This window comes from Perognathus longimembris, chromosome 14, assembly GCF_023159225.1.
Source record: "Perognathus longimembris pacificus isolate PPM17 chromosome 14, ASM2315922v1, whole genome shotgun sequence".
Lineage (NCBI taxonomy): Eukaryota > Metazoa > Chordata > Mammalia > Rodentia > Heteromyidae > Perognathus > Perognathus longimembris.
In genome coordinates this window covers 60833171-60857914 of record NC_063174.1, presented here as the reverse complement: position 1 = coordinate 60857914, position 24744 = coordinate 60833171, and the positions used below count along the sequence as shown (strand labels likewise).

Here is a 24744-nt window from a genome sequence, read left to right as displayed (position 1 = left end):
GACAAAAAGCAATGGCAGTGGCATGGTCCTCCCGCTCCCCTAGGTCAGGACTGTGTAGAGCCAGCAGCCTCCAGGTCAGATCAAATCTGCTCAGGCTGAAGAACAAAAGCTGCCAACAATAGCCAGGCAGGGCGGCTCATGCCTGGCCTGCAGCCCTGGCTCCGCCGGAGCCTCCCACCTGAAGACGCAGGTTTGATGCCAGTCCCAGCAGGAAAACCTGTGCGATTCTCATCTCCATTCACCACTTGAGCACTGGGTGTAAGCTCTCCGCCACCCTAACATTGATGAAATTCTGCATCATGACCCATGTAGCTCAAGACCAGCACCCGTAACGGGCTCAGCTAGAGGTTTGGCAGGCCGGCTATGTCCTCGGGTTTAATCCTGGAAGTCGCGCATACCAAAGCCACAGGCCTGCTCAGAAGGAAGAAACGCACCCCACTTCCTATGAAGGTGGAGATGGGGTGCAGATACTCTTTCATTTCATATTTTATTACATCAATGGCTTGAAAATTTTTATTTAACTTCAGCAAATATTGGAAATAGAAAAATGAATTCTGCAGAATTTCACAAATCTTCCAATTTCCACTAACAAATTTATCATTCAATGGCTAAGCAATTATAATGCTATGAACATTCACCACAATGTATGTGCTGAAATAGAAAACAGGCAAAGGGAGACAGGAAAATATTACTTACAACAGCATTATTACAACGTATTTTCTTTAAAATTCCAAAGTGGATTTTATCACTTCAAAAGATATACAGCATTTCCATTATATTTGCAAACTTAACCTTATACATCTTTTAAAATCTTGAAAAAATTTTAAGCAATCTAAAAAGCACTTAGCAAAGTTTTAAGTCTACATGATGGAGTACTATCAGCTCCAGTATAAACTTTGCTGTAGAAGGTGACTGTAAACACTCATTATTTTACAACATGCATAGACTATATTGACCTGCCTTCTTCTCAACTATATAGCGTTCCTGCCATTGTGCTTTACTACAGTTAGGAAGAGCCACGGAGGTCCCGGAGCGGCAGAAAGAGCATTGCGCGAGGTCACTAGATTAGGAGGCTCTGTTTACTTTGAGTCATCGGAGGCAAAGTTTGCTTGATAGCAAAGCTTGAATCCTGGGTCACTACTCAGACACAGGCTAGTGGAGAAAGAGAGGCTCGTGTGGAAGTCGGCTCTGTCTTTCCTTTGCTCACATAAAAGCAGGGATCCAGTTAGTGTAATGCACTGTTCGGCTTATTTTTGGTGTACAATTATACCAATAGTACATCTGATATTTAGAAAGACAAAAATAGGGTATAGTTGAAATTTTAAGTGACAATGAGCACACAGAGTGGTGTGTGATATTTGAGGAAATTTTATATGAACAGAAAGCAACTAAATTACTCCAACACAGGAAGCCTTTCTTCTTCTTTTGAGATTAGAGGCTTGGGATCCCAGTGGATCTTACAGGTGTTACAGGTGAAACCCAGTAACTATCTTGAGGAAGCCGCGGCTTGACACACACACCAGACCAGGCAGCAGCGGGTGGGCAGCGCCAACCGGGCCCCTGCCCACGCCGGCGCTGGCACCTGGCGACTCGGCGGACAAGGTGGCGCTCACTTCCCAGGTACAGCGACATTACCGAAGCGACCACTGCTGCGGAGCAGTCAATGGGATGTTCAAGTAACAGTGTTTACATGGGAAGTGAAGAACTTTACCTAACACTTTACACATCTACACAAAATTAAATAAAACAAACCTTTAATGCATATGCAATACAATTTATCTTTTAGGGATTCCTAAACTAAAAGTTAACTATTATTTGTGTTCATGATACTATATTTTGCACAATAACTTATACTTAGGAGAATTTCCCCACAAAAAAATATATATAATTATGACATTCACATTGATCATTTTAAGAACACAAAGCTTGAGTGACGTTCTATCTGGAGCAGTTATCACGTCCAAACGCACCCTGCCCACGCACCTAATCCTTGATATGTTAGCGTCTTCACGTAGGTAAGACCAGACCACCCAGCTCTGAGAGCGAAGTGGTTTCTTGCACTGTCTCACCAGGAAGACAATGCAATGAAGAGTTTAAAGCACAGTGCTACTGTATACATGAGACCACGGCAAAAGCAGCTAGGCGAAGACCACACTTCCCCCTGTCCAATGAGAATCCGTGCCGCTCTCCCTTGGGTGGGCTACCATGATCACAAGCTCACCAGCACGTGGCTTTCAGGGCCAGAGGCCATTTCATGGCAGGAACCACCCAGGGGGACAGTGTCCAGCACTGCTGCTCTGCCTGCCACACCTCCTGAGGGTTAGCGTTCCTTCTAGGTATTGCCACGAGGAAGGATTGCATTTTAAGAGAACAGCGTGGGCATGGAGAAGAGAAACAGAACCACGGGCGGAGGGAGAAAGCCGCTGCCTAAGTGCTGGCCACACCTGCTAGCGGGTGAGCACTCAGGAAAGCAAGGAGAGCGGAGGCTGGGGCAGGGGCCCCTCCCACCCGCCTTTCCCACCACCCTACAGCTCCACAGCAGGCTGGTGATACCACAAGGAAAACTCGGCTGGGCCTGGTGTGGCTCTGCTACCCACGGTCAGGTGGGAGCAGCAGCCAAGCCCTGGTGCCCATCTTCACAAGGGCTCCGGGCAAAAGCGCACGACAAGCACCAGGACCGGAAGGCCCTGCTGCGCCCCCTCCCCAGAGCTTCCTCCACACGCCTCGGAAGGACGGCCGAGCCCCCCAAGCCTACACCTCTACTGAACCTCTTCCTAAAGGAAAAAAATCAGTGGACCGAAGGAAAACAAAAGAGCAAGGTGCTTGAGACTCAAAACACATCCATCTCGATTGCATATTTAAATTCTTAAAAATTGTTTATGCATTAAAGCATCTATTTTTGTTTCCTTTTTGGTATTCAAAGCAGAAAAAAATGACTTAAATGATGCAACAAGAAGGCTCCCCCCCACTGGCCGACACCTCTCCAGCCCCTAGGCAGGCGTTCAAATTCCACGAGGAACTCAGCTGTTCCTCGCGCGTCCTTTCTAAATGCATTCTGGAGCACTGCAGAAGGATTCTTTTTGTCCTGGTCTCAGCGGACCAGTACTGATGCCTCTCTGTCCTGAACTCTGCTGAGAAGAGAGGCTATGACATTTGTGGGACCACACTGAACACCAATGACACAGAGGACACCCGCAGCCACACCAAGACGGTGGCAACCAATGGTGTGTCTCTTGTAAAAAACCATCTCCAGCTGTTCTAATATCCCGCACCAGCCTGACGTTTGAGAGCCGCCGCCGCGGGGCCTCCAGCTCTCCCCACAGCTGTCTCAGCAACGTCGTCTTTGGCAAGCAATACACATTAAGTAAGACACTTGAACAGAAAAGGATGGATAACATGGTTGCCAAGAGAAGAAGGCACCAATTCCCAATGGACAAGCACCAGGTACAGTGATAAGGACCGAATCTCCTGGGGTGGGGGTGGCAATGGTGGCTCGGGGGGTCAGGAAAAGATGGGGTGCACCCACCCTGGAATCGCAATGCTGAAGGCTGATGGCAGTAAGCGCCGAGGTCCGCATTCCTGTTAAACTACAGTGTCCAAGGACAGTTGCTGAGAATGAGCGTTTACCACTTGAGAAGGGAGAAAGGGGACAGAGTTAGAAGACAGGGGAAGGGGCCACCCAGTTTCTAAGCCCTAATTCTACATGGGGGGGACTGTGAGCTGCATCAAGATGGCTGGTAGAATAAGGGTCATGAGGAGTCTGCCAATAAACGAATGATTTCTAAGGAAGCATGATACTACTTAGGTGGCTGCCCCAGTAAAGAAGGAGAAATGTTCTAGAAGGCCGGCAAGGCTGGTTACTCTGAGAATCGCAATATGCACAAAGTAGAAACTGCAGGCCATGCAGGGACAGGGCCGGGCCTTCCTGACTACCTGTGCTGCGGCCGCTCGAGGGCTGCGGCTGGGCGCTGGCCCGGCGCTGGGGGCGTGCGCGCGGGTGGGCTCCCCAGCAGTAGGCAGAGTGAGACGATACAGAGCTCTCTGAGAAGTGGCGCCAACATGGGGGAACGAGCAAGGACTTAAGGCAGATGTAGCGCAGGACTGGAGGTGTATGCCTTTTTTGGTAATAGCTGCTTGTCCACAGAGATGTGATGCAGACGGCTAGGTGATGTCTTGTAATACCTGATATCCTGGATAACATCGTGGAGTCCATACCAAGTGTTCAGAGCTCCCCACGCGCTCACGAGGCAGAGGCGTATCTTACATCCAGGACGGAAGCAGCCTGCAGGAGAGGGAAACGCACGCTGCTGAGTCTGGGGTGCACACCGCCAAACCCCCGTGGCAGACTCGGCACATGGCAGCGCAAGCGCTTCTTGGGCAGGGAGAGCGAGTGTGGACACACGAGCTCCCCATGTGCAGCTGCGCCCCACGATGCCCCCCTTCTTCCTTGTGAAGATGGGGCACGAGCAAGAGCAGTGCGTGGTGGGCAGCGTATTCGCGCTGTCTGGAGGCAGAGCCGGCCATTCGTTACCGCGGGGAGGCAGAATGCCCAGCCTGCGGGACGTGCCCCCCTGGCTGTGCCACACACACGGCTGGGGAAGCTGCCAGGCTGTGAATCCAGAGCCCAAAAACGCGAGAGAAAATGGAGGTAGTCCTACCAGAGCTCTCCTTGCTGGCAATACAACGACTCCGTAATTTTAAGTGAGAATCTATCCCTCGAACCCTTTTCTAACAGGGAAGAACTTGGGGTCCTTTGCAGAACTGACAGAGACCCCGCAGGGGCCATGACCTCCCCTTCACTGCGATGCCTTGGCGCAATGATGTTGTGCACAGGGGCAGCCATGCCACTCAAGGACTTGGACAAAGGGCCCTTGCATGGCCTGAGGGCAACACTGGGAAAGGGACGTTCATCCTTGTCATGAGGTGCGTGAACAGGTTCAGGTGCACAGTGATTGTCTAGGCCAAGCCCCGTATTCGTGCATGTTCTCTGGGACTGGAGGCCAGGCAGGACATGACAAGCGAGCCGGGCACAGGAAGCAGCAGTCAGTCCTAGCTGACCGGGCGGAGGAAGTGGGCACCACCGTCCCGGAAATGACAACCCAGCCCGTGCCATACAAGTCCCAGAAGCCACAGGGCCTAGAATCACCCAGCGCCCAGGATGGCGGCAGGGACATACCCAGCGGCTGAGCCTCAGCCTGTGTGCTGCCGCGGTGCCCAGACTCCCTGGGGTCCTCACAACTCCCCCTGCTGTGGCGGCCTCACAGAGCGGCCTCGGGATCCGGGCCAGGGAGTGGTGTGCAGTGGAAGGGCAGCAGAGAAGGCAGCATTGCTCAGATGCCACAGGGCAGAGCACGTAAGGTATGGCATTTACTGGTAACGTTGCTGCCACCGGCAGAGAGAAGGGGTGACATTGTCCACAAAGTGTACGTGCTACTTGACTTATGTAACTGTCACCCCTCTGCACGTCACCTTTATAATAACAATAAAAAATAAAAATTTAAAAAGCTGCTGGCGCCATGTACAAGCGTAAGGTGTGCGCGGGTGAAGGCCGCCGCTCCTGAGTGGCTGCGGGCGGGCGCGGCCGCTGACTCACCTCCTCCTCCTCCTCCGGCACCTTGCCAGCGCTGTCAGGGGACTTGACAGGTTTCTGGTGACTGGGCCCATTGGTCTCTTCTTTACCATGTTCTGCCTCCCATTCTTGTAAAACCTCGTCTATGTTGAAGCGGCGTCGATAATTTACAAAAAAGTTTTTCACCTGTACCACTGACTTGTTCCCAATCACATCTGAGATTGCCTGGAAATCTCGCCCATATTTCCTGATGGCTAGAGAGAGAAAGTAATTTCTTAAATACAAGAGAAAAAACAATCTTTAAGAACCACCATCCAGGGACTGGGGATATGGCCTAGTGGTACAGTGCTCGCCTCCTATACATGAGGCCCTGGGTTCGATTCCTCAGCACCACATATATAGAAAAAGTCAGAAGTGGCGCTGTGGCTCAAGTGGCAGAGTGCTAGCCTTGAGCAAAAAGAAGCCAGGGACAGTGCTCAGGCCCTGAGTCCAAGGCCCAGGAATGGCAAAAAAAAAAAAAAAAAAAAAGAAAGAAAGAAAGAAAGAAAGAAATAGAAAAAAGAGCCACCGTTGAGCCTTGTCCCTTTCTCCTGATAATAAAACATACAATACAGGCTTTTAACAACAAACATTCCTGTACATGTTTCACCAATGGCAAGAGCCCAGCCAGCAAGAAATATCCTATGGATGGGTCCTGGGGTTCAGTGACCCCTGACATCCACTAACCTGTCTTCCTATCATGTAACATGGCTCCCATGGTGTGAATACATTCTGCATTATTACTATCATTAATTATTATTTTAGGAATCACAGCAGATCTAAAACACTTCTTACCTTAAAGTCCCAACAGTTACTCTTTTTCTTTTGGGATTTTGTACTCCTGACTGTGCAGTACTCAACAAGCAACAGCTAAAGTATAGTACAGGCTTGCAAAACCATGGCTTCCAAGTTGTAAGACATGGGGATAAAATAAAACAAAAAATCCAAAAGCCGAGGAGATATGGCTCCAGGATACCTGCCGGGAGAATGCGCTCTTGCACATGGTGAAGTGTTGGGGGTGGGTGGGACAGTCTCTACAACCTACCCCACGTCTCGCGCGCTTTCTGAGAACTCCCATACCTTGGACAGCGAGGAGCTGCTCTTCAGTGGTCCACCGGGCATTGCATTTCTGGATGACCTAGGTATCCAAACAGGCTGTTAGCATAGCATGTGCAAAGGGAAGTGCGTCCTTTCTTTTCCTCCTATCAGAATTTTAATGGAGATGTGAGCAATCCTACCTCTGGAAGCCGGTAAGGTTCTATTCCACCATCAAGTTTTTCTTTGAGAGCACTATTCGTCTGTTTAATATTCTGAATCTAAGAAGGAAAAGATTTTCACATTAAAATCGTTTGTAAAGAGAACTAAACAGTCTTCAATTTACTTGCCCAGAGCAACAGACAAGGGATAGTGCAGCAGGGAGGAGGCAGGTCCGCCCACTGCCTCCCACAGCAACAGCCTGCGCTGCCCAGCACCTGACTAGTCTGACCCCTGACGCCACTGGAGCCAGGAGCAGCGTGAGGACGGTCCCACAGGAGCCGGCTGGCGCTCCTCTCGTTGCTCACAGGGACACAGCCTGGCCCTGCTTCCTTGTCCTCTGCATATCCCCCTGAACACAGACGTGAGGATTACAAAACATGACCAAAGCTTCCGAGGAGTCAACAAGAAGACAAGCCAACAGACTCTAAGAGAACCTGTGTGCATCATGGAAGAGGGATGGCTCAACTCTGGCCACTGGAGAAGCATCCTCCCCGAGTGGCTTGTGTTCAGGCGAGTGTCTCCCTGACACACCTGGGCTCCGCGCAGAAGGGCACGGGGCACCCGCTGCTCTGCCCAGCCATGCCTTGGTAGCTCTGAGTCTTCTCCAGTATGGCAGACTCTAAGTCTTCCCTCTTCAAACTGTCAAGCTCGCAATAGCTATTTTCAAATGATACCAATTCTGACCCTGCTCTGAAAATCAAACCATCTTTTAATCTCCCATGGTAGAATAAGGAACCTCTCTGTGGAAGAGAGGAGCCTCTTCTTTCTTCTTAACACCAGGCTGCAACTCCTAGGAGCCTGGGGTAGGAAGGAGCAGAGGGTGGGGCACAGCAGGCCTCCCTGTAGAGGAAGACAATAAGGAGGGCTGAGAGCTGCTTCGCACGCGGTGGCCCGCCACCCTGACAGATCCTGGGAGATCAGGCTGAAAGGATTAATCTCCTCATTTGAAAAGAGGCCCAGGAAGATTAAGTGATTCTCCTAAGATTAGAACACAGCTGTGCAGTAGCTAAGTGACTCGGATTTTGGAGGACATGCTTGGGCCAGGTCAGCATGGCCTCCCCCACACGTAGCCGCCACAGACCCCCTCTTCTCACTGGGAAATGACAGCTGGCCTCCCATTTAACCTGGCAAGGAAACCATCAAGATCAACAAGTCAAAAGCAACAAAATTTGGGCTGGGGATATGGCCTAGTGGCAAGAGTGCTTGCCTCGGATACACGAGGCCCTAGGTTCGATTCCCCAGCACCACATATACAGAAAATGGCCAGAAGCGGCGCTGTGGCTCAAGTGGCAGAGTGCTAGCCTTGAGCGGGAAGAAGCCAGGGACAGTGCTCAGGCCCTGAGTCCAAGGCCCAGGACTGGCCAAAAAAAAAAAAAAGCAACAAAATTTGCAACTGAACTGCAGTTGCAATCAGCTTATGGTTTCCTCAAAGAGAAAGAATAAATTAATTAGCGACCAACACTAGATTGTTATGCTGAATTTCTTTGAATGCACTTGGGCAATTGAAGCATAAACCCTTTCTACAGTGAACCTCGGAAGACCCTTACATTGTAGCCAAGTGCCAGTGGCTCACACCTATAGTCTTACTCAGGAGGCAGAGATATGAGGATTGCGGTTCAAAGCCAGCCCAGTTAATCTTCAATTAACCACCACAAAACTGGAAATGGTGCTGTGGGTCAAAGTCGTAGAGTGCTAGCTAGCCTTGAGAAAAAGCTCAGTGACAGTGTTCAGGCCCTGAGTTCAAGCCCCATGTCCAATTAAAAACATCCCCCCCCCCCCAAAAAAAAAACAGCCACACTGGAGATGCCAGGTGCTGGTAGCTCATGTCTATAATCCTAAAAACTGAGGATTGAGATTCAAAGCCAGACTGGGCAGAAAGGACTCTTATCTGCAATTAACCACCAAAAAAGCTAGAAGGAGAGCTGTGGCCCAAGAGGTAGAGCACTCACCTTGAGCAAAAAAGCTTGAGTACAGTGCCCAGGCTCTGAGATCAAGCCCCAGAACTAGCACAAACACAAAAACACATTCTCTACAAGAACACCGAGTAACAAGGAGTGACTATAACAGAGGATGTGCACGTTGTGCACAGAAAGCAAACAGCAACTTGCACAAGGCACAGGAACTGCGGGCCTGCGGGGAGAGGGGCTCGTCTCCACCTCCAAGACTTGATGCAGATCGCAACTCCATTGGTAAAATAGCCCCATCCATCCTAACGCTGGCACAATGGTTTCTGGAAATTTACAAAATTTACCTCCCAACAACTTTTTTTTGTTGGTCGTGGGGCTTGAACTCCACCTGGGTACTGAGAGCTCTTCAGCACAAGGCTACCTGTGGCTCAAGTGGTAGAGTGCTAGACTTGAACAAAAAGAAGCCAGGGACAGTGCTCAGGCCCTGAATTCAAGGCACAGGACTGGCAAAAAATAAAACAAGCAAAAAACTAAAAAAAAAAAAAAAAAAAAAGTAATGGGCCAACACCCAAGCTCTTCTGTTCATTTCCGTGGGAACCAATTGCTCTTTTTAGGATTCATGGAAAGGGAACGGCTGCCACAGCTCTGCGATGCGAGCTGACCGTGTCACTGTACTGATCATGTCCCTGCATGCGCGGCACAGTGGTGGCTGCCCTGGGGGCGGCTGGGAGGTACCTGTCGTTTGATGGAGATCAGCTCCATGTCCAGCTGTCTGAGCACCGTGGTAGCTGCCGTGGCATTGGCAGAAACGGCTTCCACATCTTCTTGGGAAAGAAACATTCCTCGTGGAGGTTTCCTTTTTGCTCTGTTTTTGGCCTGTGTGCTATGCTTTTCTTTTTTGACCTGAGGAACTGTCTCAGTAGGTGGCACCTGCATTCCATATTAGATATAGGAAAGTATAAAACAAAAATATCAAACCAATAGTAAAAAGCCTATGTCCTTAACATAGCCCCAAAGGATCAAAAACAAGTACTATTCCATTCATAAAATCTACTGTGGGGTTAGCAGCCACAAATTATCCATGGGATATTTACTGTTTCCTTCTTATTCTCTCTCTTTATGCCTCTGACAGTAAGTAACAGGAAGAAAACCAATTTGTCTGTGAGAGCTGTGACGCTATCTTTAACAAACAGGTAAATGAAGTGGGAACAATTGTATCTCATGACTATAATATTCTCTAGCAATATAGACCACTACACGTGGCCACAGACAGAAAAAAGAGTGCTCTGTACATTTTCAGTTTGTGAGGTGCAGTACTGAGGCATGAACTCAGGGCCCTGCACTTTTGTTTGGCTTTTTTTGCCCACAGCTGGTCCTTTACTGCTTGCTATACTTCCAGTGCAGCACTCTGCTGGTTAGTTGGAGACAAAAGCCTCCGAAGCTAGGACGACAGCTAGCTCTCATCCTTAGCAATACCCACCACATGGGCTCTGTCAATCTTTCCAATACAAAATACAAACTGCAGGCTGGGAAGGTGGCCTCAGTGGTAGAGAGCTTGCCTAGCAAGCATGAAGCCCTGGGTTCCATTCCTCAGTACCACATACACAGAAAAGGCCAGAAGTAGTGCTGTGGCTTGAGTGGTAGAGTACTAACCTAGAGCAAAAGAAGCTTAGGGACAGTGGCCAGGCCCTGAGTTCAATCCCCAAGACTGGCAAAAGAAAAAAAAAAAAAAGATATACAAACTTTTAGGGCCAGACTTTGAGGGCTCAAACTAATTTTAGCTACTCCAGAAGTGAGGACTCAGACTGGACAAAAAAAAAAAAATTAGCAAGATCCTATCTCAGAGGTGGTGGCTGTCTTCTGTAATCTTGTACAGAAGGCCATAGGTAAGAAGATCTTCATTTAAAGAGAGTCCCTGAAAAATATTCAAAACCCCAAATACCTAAAGCCACCAAAAAAAAAAAAAAAAAAAGACTAGAGGTGAGGCTCAAGTTGTAGAGTACCTGCCTAGTACACGCAAGGCTAATGACTCAAACCCCAGCAGCCCACCACCCCTCAAAATAAAAAAAAAACATACAAACACCAAAACACCAAAGTACAAACTGTAATATGAACTATGAATTTTTTTGCGTATCACTGTTAGATGCTGGTGGCTCACACCTGTAATCCCAGCTACTCAAGGGGCTGAGATCTGAGGATCACATGTCAAAACCAGCCCTGGAATAAAAGCAGGTGAAAACTCATTATTTCCAATTAAGTACCAAAAAATTGGAAGTGAAGGAACGGCGCAAGTAACAGAATGCCAGCCTTGGGCAAAGAAGCCATGCGGCAGTGCGAGGCTCTGAGTCAGAGCCCCAGGACAGGCACCAAACGTACGTCAAACAAAAAATCCATTAACAGTTTTTTGTGTTTTCTCAAAAATCTTATGTTTCAGAAATAAAACACAACAAAATCTTGGCAAGATAGGATAGTCTTACTGGTAATTTTAAGAATAATAATTTCAGGGGCTGGCAATGTGGCTTAGTGGTAGAGCCTTGGGTTCAATTGCTCAGTACCACATAAAGAGAAAAGCCAGATGTGGCGCTGTGGCTCAAGTGGTAGAGTGCTAGAGAAGACAGGGACAGTGCTCAGGCCCTGAGTCCAAGGCCCAGGACTGGCAAAAAAAAAAAAAAAAAAAAAGGTACTAAGTTTTGACCATTGCTCATGATCTCCTTTTGCTAGGGCAATATTTGCTAATACATCTATTCAAGTGGCTTTTTGCTTCCAATTTTACATTAAAAACTAAACTAACAAAATACAAGCTAAGGTCTACGATAGTACTGGTAATTTCCTGAGGAACTGATAACATAAAAATATTAGTAGGCAACAAACTATGATCTGTATAGCATTGTGTTTATATTATAAAGACCATGTGTATTGTTAATAGCATTGTACACTTAAAAGAAACTAAGAGTTAATTGATTTTTAATCAGAAATTGTGCTGTTATATAAATAAGAATGATGGAAAAGTCCTCCCTCGTTCATTTTAAATACCTTACCAAAGTCTCTAATAAGTAGCAATCTATCAAAACAAAATCCACTCAAAACTCCAAGTACCATCAATCCTAAACCATGCAACTGAGTTAACTTTTAGATCTTGACACTTTTACAAATCACGAGCAAACATGCCATTCAGAAAGATGACCAAAATCCACATGGAAACACTAATGCTCATATACAATGGGATGAACTCATGAGCTGCTTGAGTCCAGAGTGTTTTTTTTTGGTTTCACAGACCTGGTCTCTACTGTCTGTCACCCCATCTTAACAGTTATATATCAGGGAGATCATGCCCCTTTGTTTTCTGTGTTCTAGGCTTGTCTCGCTCAACATTATTTGTTCGAGTTCTGACCATTTCCCTGCGAATAACAATATTTCACCATTCCTAATCGCTATGTAGTATTCCATTGTGTATAGGTACCATATTTTTTGGATCCATTCATCTGTGGAGGGACATCTGGGTTGTTTCCATATTTTGGCTATTGTGAATTGTGTGGCGATAAACATGGAAGTGCAGATGTCTCTTTGATATCTTGGGATCTGTTGTTCTGGATAGATGCCTAGGAATGAGTGGTATGGCTGGGTCATAGTGTAGGTCTATATTGAGCTTTTTGAGAAACCTCCATACTGTTCTCCAAAGTGGTTGTACTAATTTGCACTGCCACCAACAATGGAGAAGGGTTCCTCTTTCCCCTCACCCCCTCCAGCATTTGTTGTTGCCTGAGTTCAGAGTATGGGCCATTCTAACTGGGGTGAGGTGGTATCTCAGGGTTGTTTTTATTTGCATTTCCTTTACTACCAGGGATGTTGAACATTTCCTCATATGTTTCTTTGCCATTTTTATATCTTCTCTTGTGAAGTCTCTCTTTAGCTCCTTTGCCCATTTCCTAATTGGTTTACTGGGCTTGGAGGGGCTTAGTTTTTTGAGTTCTCTGTAGATGACAGATATTAAACCTTTGTCTGTTGCTGTGCTGGTAAAAATCCTTTCCCATATGGTTGGCTGTCTTTCTATTTTGGTGGCTATGTCCTTAGCTGTGCAGAAACTTTTTAATTTGTAGTAGTCCCATTTGCCGAGTCTCTCCCCTATTTGTTGTGCCCCTGGGACTCTATTCAGGAAGCTCCTTCCTGTGCCTATAAGTTCTAGCGTCTTTCCTACTCTGTCCTTCAGTAGTTTCAAGGATTCAGGTCTGATATTGAGGTCCTTGATACATTTTGATTCGATCTTGGTACATGGTGAGTCCAGAGTCTTAAAAAAAAAAATCTCTTGTGCAATGATTTCTAATATGGAAGTACTCAGCACATCTTTGAGGACAGTCATGGCTTACCCTGTGACTACCTTGCTGTCAGCTCACTTACATGAAGAACAGCCTATGCATAGCCTGGGCAGTGGCTGCTAACAAAGTCTGAGCGGAGTGTTGGCCTACTTTCAGAAGACATGAGCACTGACACCAAGACAAAACGTCTGCTCACAGATGCTTTGTTTTCCCTTAAAGGATTCTTTTACTCAAAATTCCTGGCAAACAGAATTCTAAGTTGTAGTTGTCTAAAGTTAAGCTGGTATTTAAGTCCTGGCAGGAGCTTTGTATACAGCACTTCATGTACTAAGGAGAATGCCCAGAGGAAGGTTTCATCTGGGAACTAGTATGAAGTTCATTTGCCTAAACAGGTGTAGGGCAGTACCTCCTTTTTGCTTTCCTTGTTCTGATCAATCTCAATGTCAATGGGGTTACTTCCATTTGTGTCTTCCAGTTCATCCTCACTGGAAGACAAGAACAAATTACTAAAAGGTTATTCTGTATTCATTCTAGTTCATATAAAAATATAAGCCACAACCTGATTTATTGACACGTAATGAAAAATTACTCTACATGACCTCAGCCTGCTGAGACAAAAACAGTTCATAATTCAAACAGAACAGCAACAATTTCATAGTTCCATTGGAGGTCTAGGATATGATTAATCAACGAAACAGAGAACTTCTACAAGAATAAACAAACTTAGCAACAAGTACCAATCCATTTTCAAGCCCAACTTTCTTCTCACAGCCACAAAGTCTGAGGCCTTTGGTGACGTTCATACTGATTTTGATTTTTTCCTGGCAGTACTGGGGACTAAACTCAGGGCTCCTACTTGCTAGGCAGGACGCAACCACTTAAGTCATACCCTCTAGTCCCACTGATGGGAGGATTGTGGTTTAAGGTCAGGGAAGACAAAAGCCTGTAAGATCCACATTAACAAAGATGATGGATGTGGGCGCAAATGGCTGGAATTCAAGTTAACCCCACAGGAAATTCAGGTGGGAGGATTGTGACCAGAGGCTAGCCCCAGAGGAAAAGATGAGACTTGACCTGAAAAACAACTGAAGAAAAAGAGGGGAGCGGGTGCTGGGGTCATGGCTCAAGTGGTTCTGCCTGATATCGAACTCTGAGTTCAAACTCCAGTACTGCCAATACAAACAAAGACAACTTGCAGTTGCCTGGCACTTCAAAGGTCTGCTTTTTTTTTCTCCTCTAAGGAGAAAACAGAGTCAGGCTGCTTGCCCTGTTGGCCCAGATAAAACAAGGGAGCCAAAATGGTGGTAGAATACCAGAGTTCAGAGCCAGCCTCCACTGTGCCTCCCTCCCAATCTCCACCAAGGAAGGAAGGGGTTCTGGGTCAACCATCCTCACCGTGCGCAGTGCGCAAGGCAAGGTGGAGGGCGGTGCCCACAGTTCATGGGCACAGAACATGGGAGTGGCAGACAGCACTCATGCCATAATCAAGGAAAATCAATCCCAGTCTACTTTACTTAGTTCAGATTGCTGCTCAGTAGATTGCACATGCTTGTAGTAACAGATTCAACTTTATAATTAAACTAAATCTAACATATAAAGGAAGTAAAACATTTAATCCAAAACTAGAATACTGTTCCATAAATAGATCCAATAATCTGTGTGCAAAAGAACATACATACAAGTCAAGATTCACAGTTTTAGTGATGCTTTGTTTTTGTTTTATGAGAAGGGACTTGCTATCTGACCTCAACTGACCAAACTCCTGGGTTAAGTGATCCCCCTGCCTTCTCATCCTTAGTGCTGGAACTAAGCACCAAGCGACCCCACAGAGCCAGCTCTGAACATGTTCTTAACATCACTATCAATTTACACATGGGCTCAGAGGTTCCAAAAGTGATAGTCTATTTTCAGTGTGCTCTTACATATGCTTTTTTCTTTGTAAGACATAATAAAATATACCCTAGAAGGGACACTAAGGATTACCTATTTACTCTCTATTTTATTTTGTACCATTAACTTTTAAAGGGCACCTAATGCATATACAGTGCTTTCTGGATATCAAGCATCTTCAGCTAATGTCACCAAAGCAGCTCAGAGACAAACTAACTCACCCAGGAGGATGCAAAGGAGAACCTTCTGAGTCCAGCCTAGATTCCGTCGTGAGAGTTGAAGAAATGGACTTTTCACTGCTCTCAGCTATGGAAGGCTGAGAAAGTGGTGGCTAACACACACCTACCTTACTAAATGTAAGGAGCTATTCTTCACTCTGACATCCAGGCTGGTGGTGTGGCTCAGTGGTAAAGTTTATGCCTAGCATGTGCAAGGCGCTAGGTTCAATCCCCAGTGTGGGGGAGGCAAGGGGGATGAGAAAGAGAGGGAGAGAGAAGGAAAAGGAAGAGGAGACAGAAGAAGAAGAAGAGGAGACAGAAAAGAAAGGAGGGGAAGAAAGGGGAGAGGAAGGGAGAAACTCAAAACTCACAGTAAGAACAAAACTAAATAAATGTTATTTTTAAATTTTAATTTCTTTATTTTTTTGCTGGTCTTGGGGCTAGATCTCTAGGCCTGGGTGCTGTCCCTGAGCTCCTTTTCCTTGCTCAAGGCTAGCACTCTACCACTTCAGCCACAGCTCTACTTCGGGCATTTTCTGTGATTAATTAGAGATAAAGTCTCACAGATTTCCTGTCCTGGCTGCCTTGGAACTAATATCCTCAGATCTCAGCCTCCTGAGTAGCTGGGACTACAGGTGTGAGCCACAGACAACTAGCAAAACTAAATAAATGGTTTGTTGTTGTTGTTGTTGTTTAAAGAAATTACATGGGGGCTGGAAATGTGGCTAAATGGTAGAGTGCTTGCCTAGCATGCATGAAGCCCTGGGTTAGATTCCTCGGCACCACATAAACAAAAAAGGCCTGTGGCGCTGTGGCTCAAGGTAGAGTGCTAGCCTAGAGCAAAAAATAAGCCAGGGATAGTGCTCAGGCCCTGAGTTCACCAAGCCCCAGAACTGGCCAAAAAGAAAAAAGAAAAAATTACATGGGCTGGTAATGCACCCGAGAGGTAGAGTACTTGCCTAGTTATGCCCTGGGTTCAATTCCTCAGCACCACATACACAGAAAAAGCTGGTAATGGTGCTGTGGCTCTGGAGGTAGAGTGCTAGCCTTGACCAAAAAGAAGCCATGGACAGTGCTCAGGCCCTGAGTCCAAACCCTGGTACTGGCAAAAAAAGAAAAAAAAAAATACAGGGGCTGGAAATGTGGCTTAGCAGTAGAGTGCTTGCTTGGCATGCATGAAGCCCTGGGTTCAATTCCTCAGTACCACACAAACAGAAAAGGTCAGAAGTGGGCTGGGGATATAGCCTAGTGGCAAGAGTGCCTGCCTTGGATACACGAGGCCCTAGGTTCGATTCCCCAGCACCACATATACAGAAAACGGCCAGAAGCGGCGCTGTGGCTCAAGTGGCAGAGTGCTAGCCTTGAGCGGGAAGAAGCCAGGGACAGTGCTCAGGCCCTGAGTCCAAGGCCCAGGACTGGCCCCCCCCCCCCAAAAAAAGAAAAGGTCAGAAGTGACCAAGGTAGAGTGCTAGCCTAGAGCAAAAAATAAGCCAGGGACAGTGCTCAGGCCCTGAGTTCAAGCTCCAGGACTGGAGGGGGGGAAAATTACAAAATGTTCCTTAACTGGGTGCCAGTACCTCACATCTGTCATCCTAGCTACTTAGGAGGCTGAGACCTGAGGACCGTAATTCAAAGCCAGTCCAAGCAGGAAAAATGTGAGACTTTCAACTCCCAACTAACTACCAAAAGCCTGAAATGGAGATGTGGTTCAAACAGTAAAGTACCAGCCTGGCGCAAAAAGGCTAAAGTGAGTGGGAGGCCTTGAGTTCAAGCCCCAATAGTAGCACTCTCCTTCCCCCCAAAAAGTTTCTCTTTTTCACTTACACATACAAGACAGACAGGTAGATGGGTCAAAAAAGGGAAAAGGAAATCTAAACTCAATTTTTATTTTTAACAAATCATAAGTACATTTCAGTCTAGAAAAGATGGGGCTGGAAATGTGGCCTAATGGTAGACTGCTTGCCTAGCATGCACAAAGCCCTGGGTTCCATTCCTCAGCACCACATATATAGAAAACAGCCAGAAGTGGCGCTGTGGCTCAAGTGGTAGAGTGCTAGCCTAGAGCAAAAAGAAGCCAGGGACAGTGCTCAGGCCTTGAGTTCAAGCCACAGGACTGGCAAAAAAAAAAAAAAAGTGTTTTTATATTTTTAAATTTAATTTTAATTTTGTTGGTTGTGGGGCTTGAACTCGGGGCCTGGGTCCTGACCCTGAGCCTCTTTTTGCTCAAGGCTAGCACTCTTACCACTTGAGCCACAGCGCCACTTCTGGATTTTTCTGAGTAGTTTATTGGAGATGAGTTTCACACACTTTCCTACCCAGGCTGGCTTTGAGCCTGGATCCTCAGATCTCAGCCTCCTGATTAAGTAGGGTCATAGGCGTGAGCCAGTGGCGCCAGCCTGGCATGTGTTTTGATTAAAAGGAGTCAAAGCTTTGGGGGACAGGAATAAATCTGTGCTTTAATTCACTCATTCAAAATCCAACTGACTTCAGGAAGAGTAGAACAAAGTAGCGTCTCACAAAGAACATTAAGGAAGAAGATATGCTGTGTATGTTTGTTGTACCAGGAAGGTGTGCCCCCAAAGCAAAAGTAATCCTCCTCTGTGCTTGCCTGACACCCCAGCCAGCTGCTCACCTCTCTTCCCGCTCCCGCTTTTGTTTCCGGGCGTGACGATCCATCACACTGGTTTTAGTTCTTGTCTTCTTCCATGAGTAGTAAAATTTCACCAAACTTGCTATAGACTTATCAGGAAGCTAAATATAAAACAGTGAGTTGGCTTAGGTTTGAGACTCATCGTTTACCAGTCAAATCCAATTAGATGTATTTAATAAGTGTTACTCTCACATATATAGAAATGTCTTAATTCGCATCTTTTCTTCTTTTTTTTTTGGTTGCCAGTCCTGGGGCTTGGGGCCTGAGCACTGTCCCTGGCTTCTTTTGCTTAAGCCACAACGCCACTTCTAGCTTTTTCTATGAATCGAACCCAGGGCTTCATGTATGCGGGGCGAGCACTCTACTGCTAGGCCATATTCCTAGACCACATCTTTTCTTTTCTGATAAGGGGGAAAAATGGCAAAACAAATTCTCTGTACAGTCAATAACACAAGATACTGAAGTGTGCATTGCCACATAAAGTACTGTAAAATCAGGTTATGATTTTTTCCTCCACATAATCAATATCCTTAATATAACTTTTGGCTCAACTTCTTTTTTCTGTGGGTCATGGGCTTGAACTCTGGACCTGAGCACTATCCCTGAGCTCTTCAGCACAAGGCTAGCACTCTACCATTTGAACTACCGCACCACTTCTGGTTTTCTGGTGGTTATTTGGAGATAAGAGTCTCACAAACTTTCCTGCCCAGGCTGGCTTTGAACCATAATCCTCAGATCTCAGCCTCCAGAGTAGCTAGGATTACAGTCATGAACAACCAGTGCCCGGTTTCTGCTTAAAATTTTAAAAATTCATTTTTAACATTTTATGCACCTGTCAGTAAGCTTTTAAGTTGGTGTCTACCAAATAGCTTTTTTTTTCTTTTTGGTGCCAGAACTAGAGCCTGAACTCAGGCCCTCAAGCTCTCCAGAGGCTTTGCTGCTTAAGGCTGGTACTTTACCACTTGAACCATGCCTCTACTTCCTGCTTTTTGCTAGTTAATTGGAGAAGAGTGTCTTGAGGATTTGTCTGGCAGGAATGGTTCTGAACCTCAATCCTCAGATCTCAGCCTCCTAAGTATCTGGGATAGCTAGACAAGCTAAGCAGTTTTTCAGAATGTAAAAAAATAAGCAAACTTTCTCTGGACGGAGAGGCATGCTGCTCTACATCAAGAGCCATCTCTACCCTTTCTGTTGACCGGCTGGCACTGGCTTGAGTAGCCTCATCACTGGGTTGGGGGAGGGGCCATGACCGCAGCTGCTGAGCCAGAAGCAGGAAGCCCTCACTCTGTAGAAGCCTCCTGGCCACAGAGCAGTACTGGTGAGCTGTTTTTCCCCAAAGTCACCTTTATCCATGACATTTGAGGTTGAGGACAGTAACCCTGTCTTTCACACAGCTCCAAAGGAGACACTAAGACAAAAACAGCACAAAGCACCACTTACCATTTGTTGGATTCTGTGAAAAGTTTTCCCATGAAAACTAAAGGCTTGTTCAAATAACACTTTATCTTCCACAGTCCACTCATCTGGGAAGGGTGTAAAGTTGGGCAAATCAGCCAATGATTTTTCAATATTATGCTTATGCCAAAAGAGCATCCCAAGAGCCTAGAAAAATTATATCAGTGGAATTAGATCAGCCAAGTAACTGATGGAAGAAGAGAATGAACATGTGACTTTCCACCCAGAGAAATAAGTATCTGGCTACTGTATTGCTAAGCAGAAGGCGCTGCCATCTCCTTCCTTTTTTCCCGTTTGCTCTTTACTGGCAGTGCCGAGGTTGAACTTAGGGTCTGACATCTGCCAGGCAGGAACTTTACCACTTGAGCCACACCCCTAGTCCCTTTTTTTTTTGTTTGTTTAAATTGCCAGTCATGGGGTTTGAACTCAGGCTCTAGGCATTGTCCTTGAACTTTTTGCTCAAGCCTAGCACTCTGCCACTAGAGCCACAGCACCACTTCCGGCTTCTATGTGTGTGGTGCTGAGGAATCCAGTATGTAGCATTCCCAGCCCCTGACTGGCTTGTCTCAAGTTTCCTATGTCCCCAAGGGCCGTCCACATGGCCTCTCAACTTCCCTTTTTAAATCTCAGGGCCTGGGGGCTGTGTTTTAGCTTTTCCACGCAAGGCGAGTGTTCTACCATTTGAGCCACAGGTCCACTTCTGTTTTTGCCCCCCCCCCTTTTTTTTTGTAGTTCACTGCTGAGATAGCCTCATGGCCTTTCTTGCTCAGACTGGCTTCAAAGTGCAAAAGTCAGATCTCCGTCTCTTGAGCAGCCAACACAGGCATGAGTCACCAGCATCCAGCTAACTTCCTTTGTAAGGATGAAGAAAATCCCATTCTAAGTAAATTCTACATCTTGCTTATTTATTTGCCTTTCTCATACTTGGGCTGTTTCCTTGTTTTAGTTACTGTAAACACTGAGACCCTGTTTTCATTTATTTGGATATGTATCTAGTAGACCTGGAACGGATCCTATGGTAACACTGTTTTAATTTCTTAAGAGAGGCCCACCTGCCTCTCCAGCAGCCCTACCACACTGCTGTTCCCACTGAGGATGCGTGTCCTTGGCGTGCCTAGTATCCTGTTTTCATTTAAAGTCTATTTTGAGCTTTGTGTGGTTATATACACCTGTAATCACAGCACTTGAGAGGTGAATGCAGGAGGACTAAGAAGTCTGGGCTACATAGTGAGGCTCTGTCTCAAAAAACAAAAACCCCAAAACAACAAAAAGTATAAAGCAAGAGTCTATTTCGTAACCTTTAAAATAAAATCAGCCTATTTCTCAATTTTTTTCTGTTCTTTTCCAACCCTTCGGGCCAGCCTATGTATATGCAGATAGAATGCAAGTATCCGTTTATGACCCACACTGGGACTAGTTTTACCCATCCTGGCAGTGTCTTTTTTGTTTTTTTTTTTTTTTTTTGGCCAGTCCTGGGCCTTGAACTCAGGGCCTGAGCACTGTCCCTGGCTTCTTTTTGCTCAAGGCTAGCACTCTGCCACTTGAGCCACAGCGCCACTTCTGGCTTTATCTTTATATGTGGTACTGAGGAATCAAACCCAGGAGGGCTTCATGTATATGAGACGAGCACTCTTGCCACTAGGTCATATTCCCAGCCTGGCAGTGTGTCTTTTAACTGAGTGTAATCCATTTACATTTAAGGTATTTACTGACAAGGAAAACTACTATTGTAACTTACCTATTCTTATTTATAGGCCTTATAGATTCCATTTCTCTATTACTGACTTCTGTGTTCAGTTGGTTATTGGTTGTGAACTGTTTAAATTTATTTCTCATTTCCATTTGTATATATGTTCTGTAGGTATTCTTGCTCCCTCCCTCCCCATCTCTCTGGGGCTTAAATTTAGGGTCTCATGTTTGCCGAGGATGGCCTAAACAATGGTTTTCCTACCTCCAATCCCCAAGGAGCCAGTATTATCAGCATGTACCACCAGGTGTGCATGTGCACGTGTGTGCACACACATGTGCCAGTCCTGGGCACTGTCACTGACCTTTTATGCTCAAGGCTAGTGCTCAACCACTTGAGCCACAGCTCTACTTCTGGCATTTTGCTGGTTAATTGGAAGGAAGAGTCTCATGGACTTTCCCACCTGAGCTGGACCTTGATCCTATGATCTCAGCCTCTTGAATAGCTAGGATTACAGGCATGAGCCACTGGTGCCTGCTCTATCAGGCTGTTTTACTGAGATGCTAACTTTTTTGGGGGGGGAGAGGGGGAGGGTCGGTTGTGGGGCTTGAACTCTGGGCCTGGGCGCTGTCCCTGAGCTCTTCAGCTCAAGGCTAGCACTCTACCACTTGAGCCACAGCGCCATGGCTGGTTTTCTGGTGGTTAATTAGATAAGAGCCTCATGGACTTTCCTGCCTGGGCTGGCTTTGAACGACAATCCTCAGATCTCAGCCTCCTGAGTAGCTAGGATTACAGGCATGAGCCTCCTGTGCCCAGCGAGATACTAACTTTCAAGACTCTCTTTTGCCCGGGCTAGCCTCAGCACAATCCTGTTTTCACTTACTCTACAAGTAGCAGGGATTATAAGCATATACCACACCACACCCTGCTGTGTGGCTGTTTGTTTTGTGGATACCTCCATGGTTACATTTAAGATCTTAAATAATATTCTAATTTGAATTTATACCAGAGTACTTTTCCAATAAGGTACACAAATGCAATTCTTTAAATAGCTCTGTCTTACCCCTTTCAGCTGCTGACATCACCAATTTTTATCTGTCGACACTGCACATCAATATTCTGTTTCTACATGCACTAGTCTCTTAATAACTATACGGGGAGGGCATGGCATCTTTTGGACTAATTTTTTGACTATATTAGGCTCTTGAAGAAAGCATACAGAAAATCAAAAGTACAGTTACAAAACATTGCTCAGTAATACTAGCTTTTACAACTACTCGTGTATTTTACCTGTCTGAAATCATTATTCCTTTGTAGGACAATCCTGCAAGTTCCTGGAGTGCAGATCGACGAATGAAATCCTTCCAGTTTTGGTTATCTAGGAATGTCTTAATTTCAACTTCAATGGGGGGGGGGGGGGGGCATTGTCCCTGAGCTTTTTTGCTCAAGGCTAGCCACAGCTCCACTTCTGGTTTCCTGATAGTTAACTGAAGGTAAGAGTCTCATGGACTTTCCTGCTTGGGCTGGCTCTAAACCTCGATTCTCTGATATCAACCTCCTAAGTAACTAGGATTACAGGTATGAGCCACCAGCACCTAGCTCATCTTCACTTTTGATGAACTGTCAGATGCAGGATTCTGTCTGTGTGGTGCTAGGGTTGGAATCCAGGACCATGCTCTAATACAGAGCTACACACGCACACATAGGGTTCTTGGTTGATAGTTTTTCCCCTTAGCACTGTCAATACATCACACTACTCAAAAGGTTCTGATGAGAAATATGATAAAACTATCAATCATCTCTTGTATGCACTAAATGGACTCCTTACTTTCAAGGTGGTCTTTGTCATTGTGTCACCTATTCTCAGCTCTGCCCCCCACCCAAGTAGCTTGAACTCAGGGCTTTGTGCTTTTTAGGCAAGCAAGTACCACTTGAGCCAGGCCTCCAACCATTTTCACTTTAGTTGTTATTTCTAGGTAGGTTCTTGCTTTTTGCCTGGACTGGCCAGGAATTTTGAGTCTCCTACTTATACCCCCATATATATCTGGGAATTATAGGTAAGTACCACAATGCCCGGTTTATTTGTTCAGATGTGGTCTCACTTTCTTTTTTGCATCAACTGGTTCTGTATCATAATCTTCACAATTTCTGCCCCCTAAGAAGCAAAGATTTCCATGTGAGCCACAATACTCAGCCTGTCATTGGCTTTTGAAAGTCTTATGTCTTGGGTAGGCATGAGTTCACCTTAGTTGAAGTTTATTGAGCTCTGGTGTTCACATTCATGACTTCTATCAGCTGTGAGAAGTTACAGGCCATTATTTCTTCAAAAATTCTCTGTTCTTAGTTTTCTCCATCTGAAATTCCCACAATGCTCTTTGTTCTTCTCTTGATGATGTCTCACAAGCCTCATGGGTTCTATTCACTCTTTTTTTCTTTTTCCTGCAGAGCTGAAGACGGAACTCAGACTCAGCCTTGCACTTAGTAGGCAAGTGCTCTTCCACGGAGCTGAGCTAAATCCCCAACCTCTTTATCTACTTATATTGAGGCAGTACTGGAGTTTAAACTTGGGTGCCGTACCACTTGAATCACAACCTTAGCCTTTCTTGTGCTGAGACAGGGTCATGCTTTATTTCAGGCTAACCTGGACTGCAAGACTCTTATTTGTGTTTAGGGATGATGGTCACATACCATGGTTTCCAGCCATTTGTTGAGATTGGAGTCTTATGAATGTTTTGCCCAGACTGGCTTCAACCTGCAATGTTTGAACCTCAGCCTTCCAAGTAACTAAGGTGACAAGCTTGGGCCACGGCACAGGGCTTTTCCCCTAGCCATTGTCCCTTCCCTGCCCTTCTTTTTGTCCTTCACATTTAGTGTCATGTGCTCTGATGGGGTAACTCAACAAACTTCCTGCCTAGCATGAGGGGGCCCTGGGTTCCTTCCATCCTCAGGACCACAGATTATAAAGTAAGAAGTTATTCTATGTTCAAACTCACCAATCCTTTCTTTTGTCTACTCAAAATGACTTAATTTACAGAGGAACTTTTTATTACATTATATTATATATATTTTTATTACTACATTGCATCATTAAAATTTGTAGCTCCAGAAGGTTTTTCAGGTTTCTTTTACCCTTTCTTGCCTTCCCCCATGTTGCTGCTTCGTCAGGTGCTGTGTCAGTGGTGTTGGAGGGAGGTCTGGGGGTGGGGACCAGCAGTGTTTGCCAGGCATGCACATGGCCCTAGCTTCCGTCCCCAGGAATGTGCAAGAATCCAAATAAAATAAACATCTGCAGCTAACAGGCTCTTGTCAGAGGGATTCTGTTAGGTTTTTCTCCCCTTTCAATGGGCTACACTTTCCTGTTTCTTTCTATGCCGTGTGAGTGTGTATGTGTGTGTGTGTGTGTGTGTGTGTGTGTGTGTTTGGTTGAAAACTGGACGTCTAAATTTTAAAATGCAGTTACCATGGTAAGTCAGATGTTTGCTGTTTTCTATGTTTTTGTAATTATTTTTATTTTTTTCATAATTGCAATCTGTCTGTGTGCCAAGGATTTGTCTGATGTACAACTCTGGACTTTTCTAAGCCTACATCTTTCTGTGGCCATGTACAGCAACTTTCTAATTATCTTTTGAATGCCCTAATCGGTAATGTTTGCCTCTCAAGAGAGAAAAAGGAGAAAAATGAAGGCACAGAGGAGCAAGGGCAAGGTCCCCGACCCTTCCTGTCATCTGGCAGGCCCTCAGCTGGAGGGAGAGGAGCTCT

At 46.0% G+C, this 24744-nt stretch overlaps 1 protein-coding gene across 1 annotated transcript in view; it reads right to left on the bottom strand.

Moving 5' to 3' along the window:
• Nucleotides 1–1871: 1871 nt before the first annotated feature.
• Nucleotides 1872–24744, bottom strand: part of Rcor1 (REST corepressor 1) — a 64199-nt gene continuing 41326 nt past the window's right edge. The window contains exons 5-12 of the mRNA XM_048362421.1: nucleotides 19284–19445; nucleotides 17826–17944; nucleotides 13492–13570; nucleotides 9508–9702; nucleotides 6847–6924; nucleotides 6689–6746; nucleotides 5594–5823; nucleotides 1872–4282 (exon numbers count right to left, since the gene is read on the bottom strand). Coding sequence (XP_048218378.1) covers nucleotides 4241–4282; nucleotides 5594–5823; nucleotides 6689–6746; nucleotides 6847–6924; nucleotides 9508–9702; nucleotides 13492–13570; nucleotides 17826–17944; nucleotides 19284–19445 — 963 coding nt within the window. The 3' untranslated portion in view covers nucleotides 1872–4240. The remainder of the gene's footprint in view (nucleotides 4283–5593; nucleotides 5824–6688; nucleotides 6747–6846; nucleotides 6925–9507; nucleotides 9703–13491; nucleotides 13571–17825; nucleotides 17945–19283; nucleotides 19446–24744) is intronic.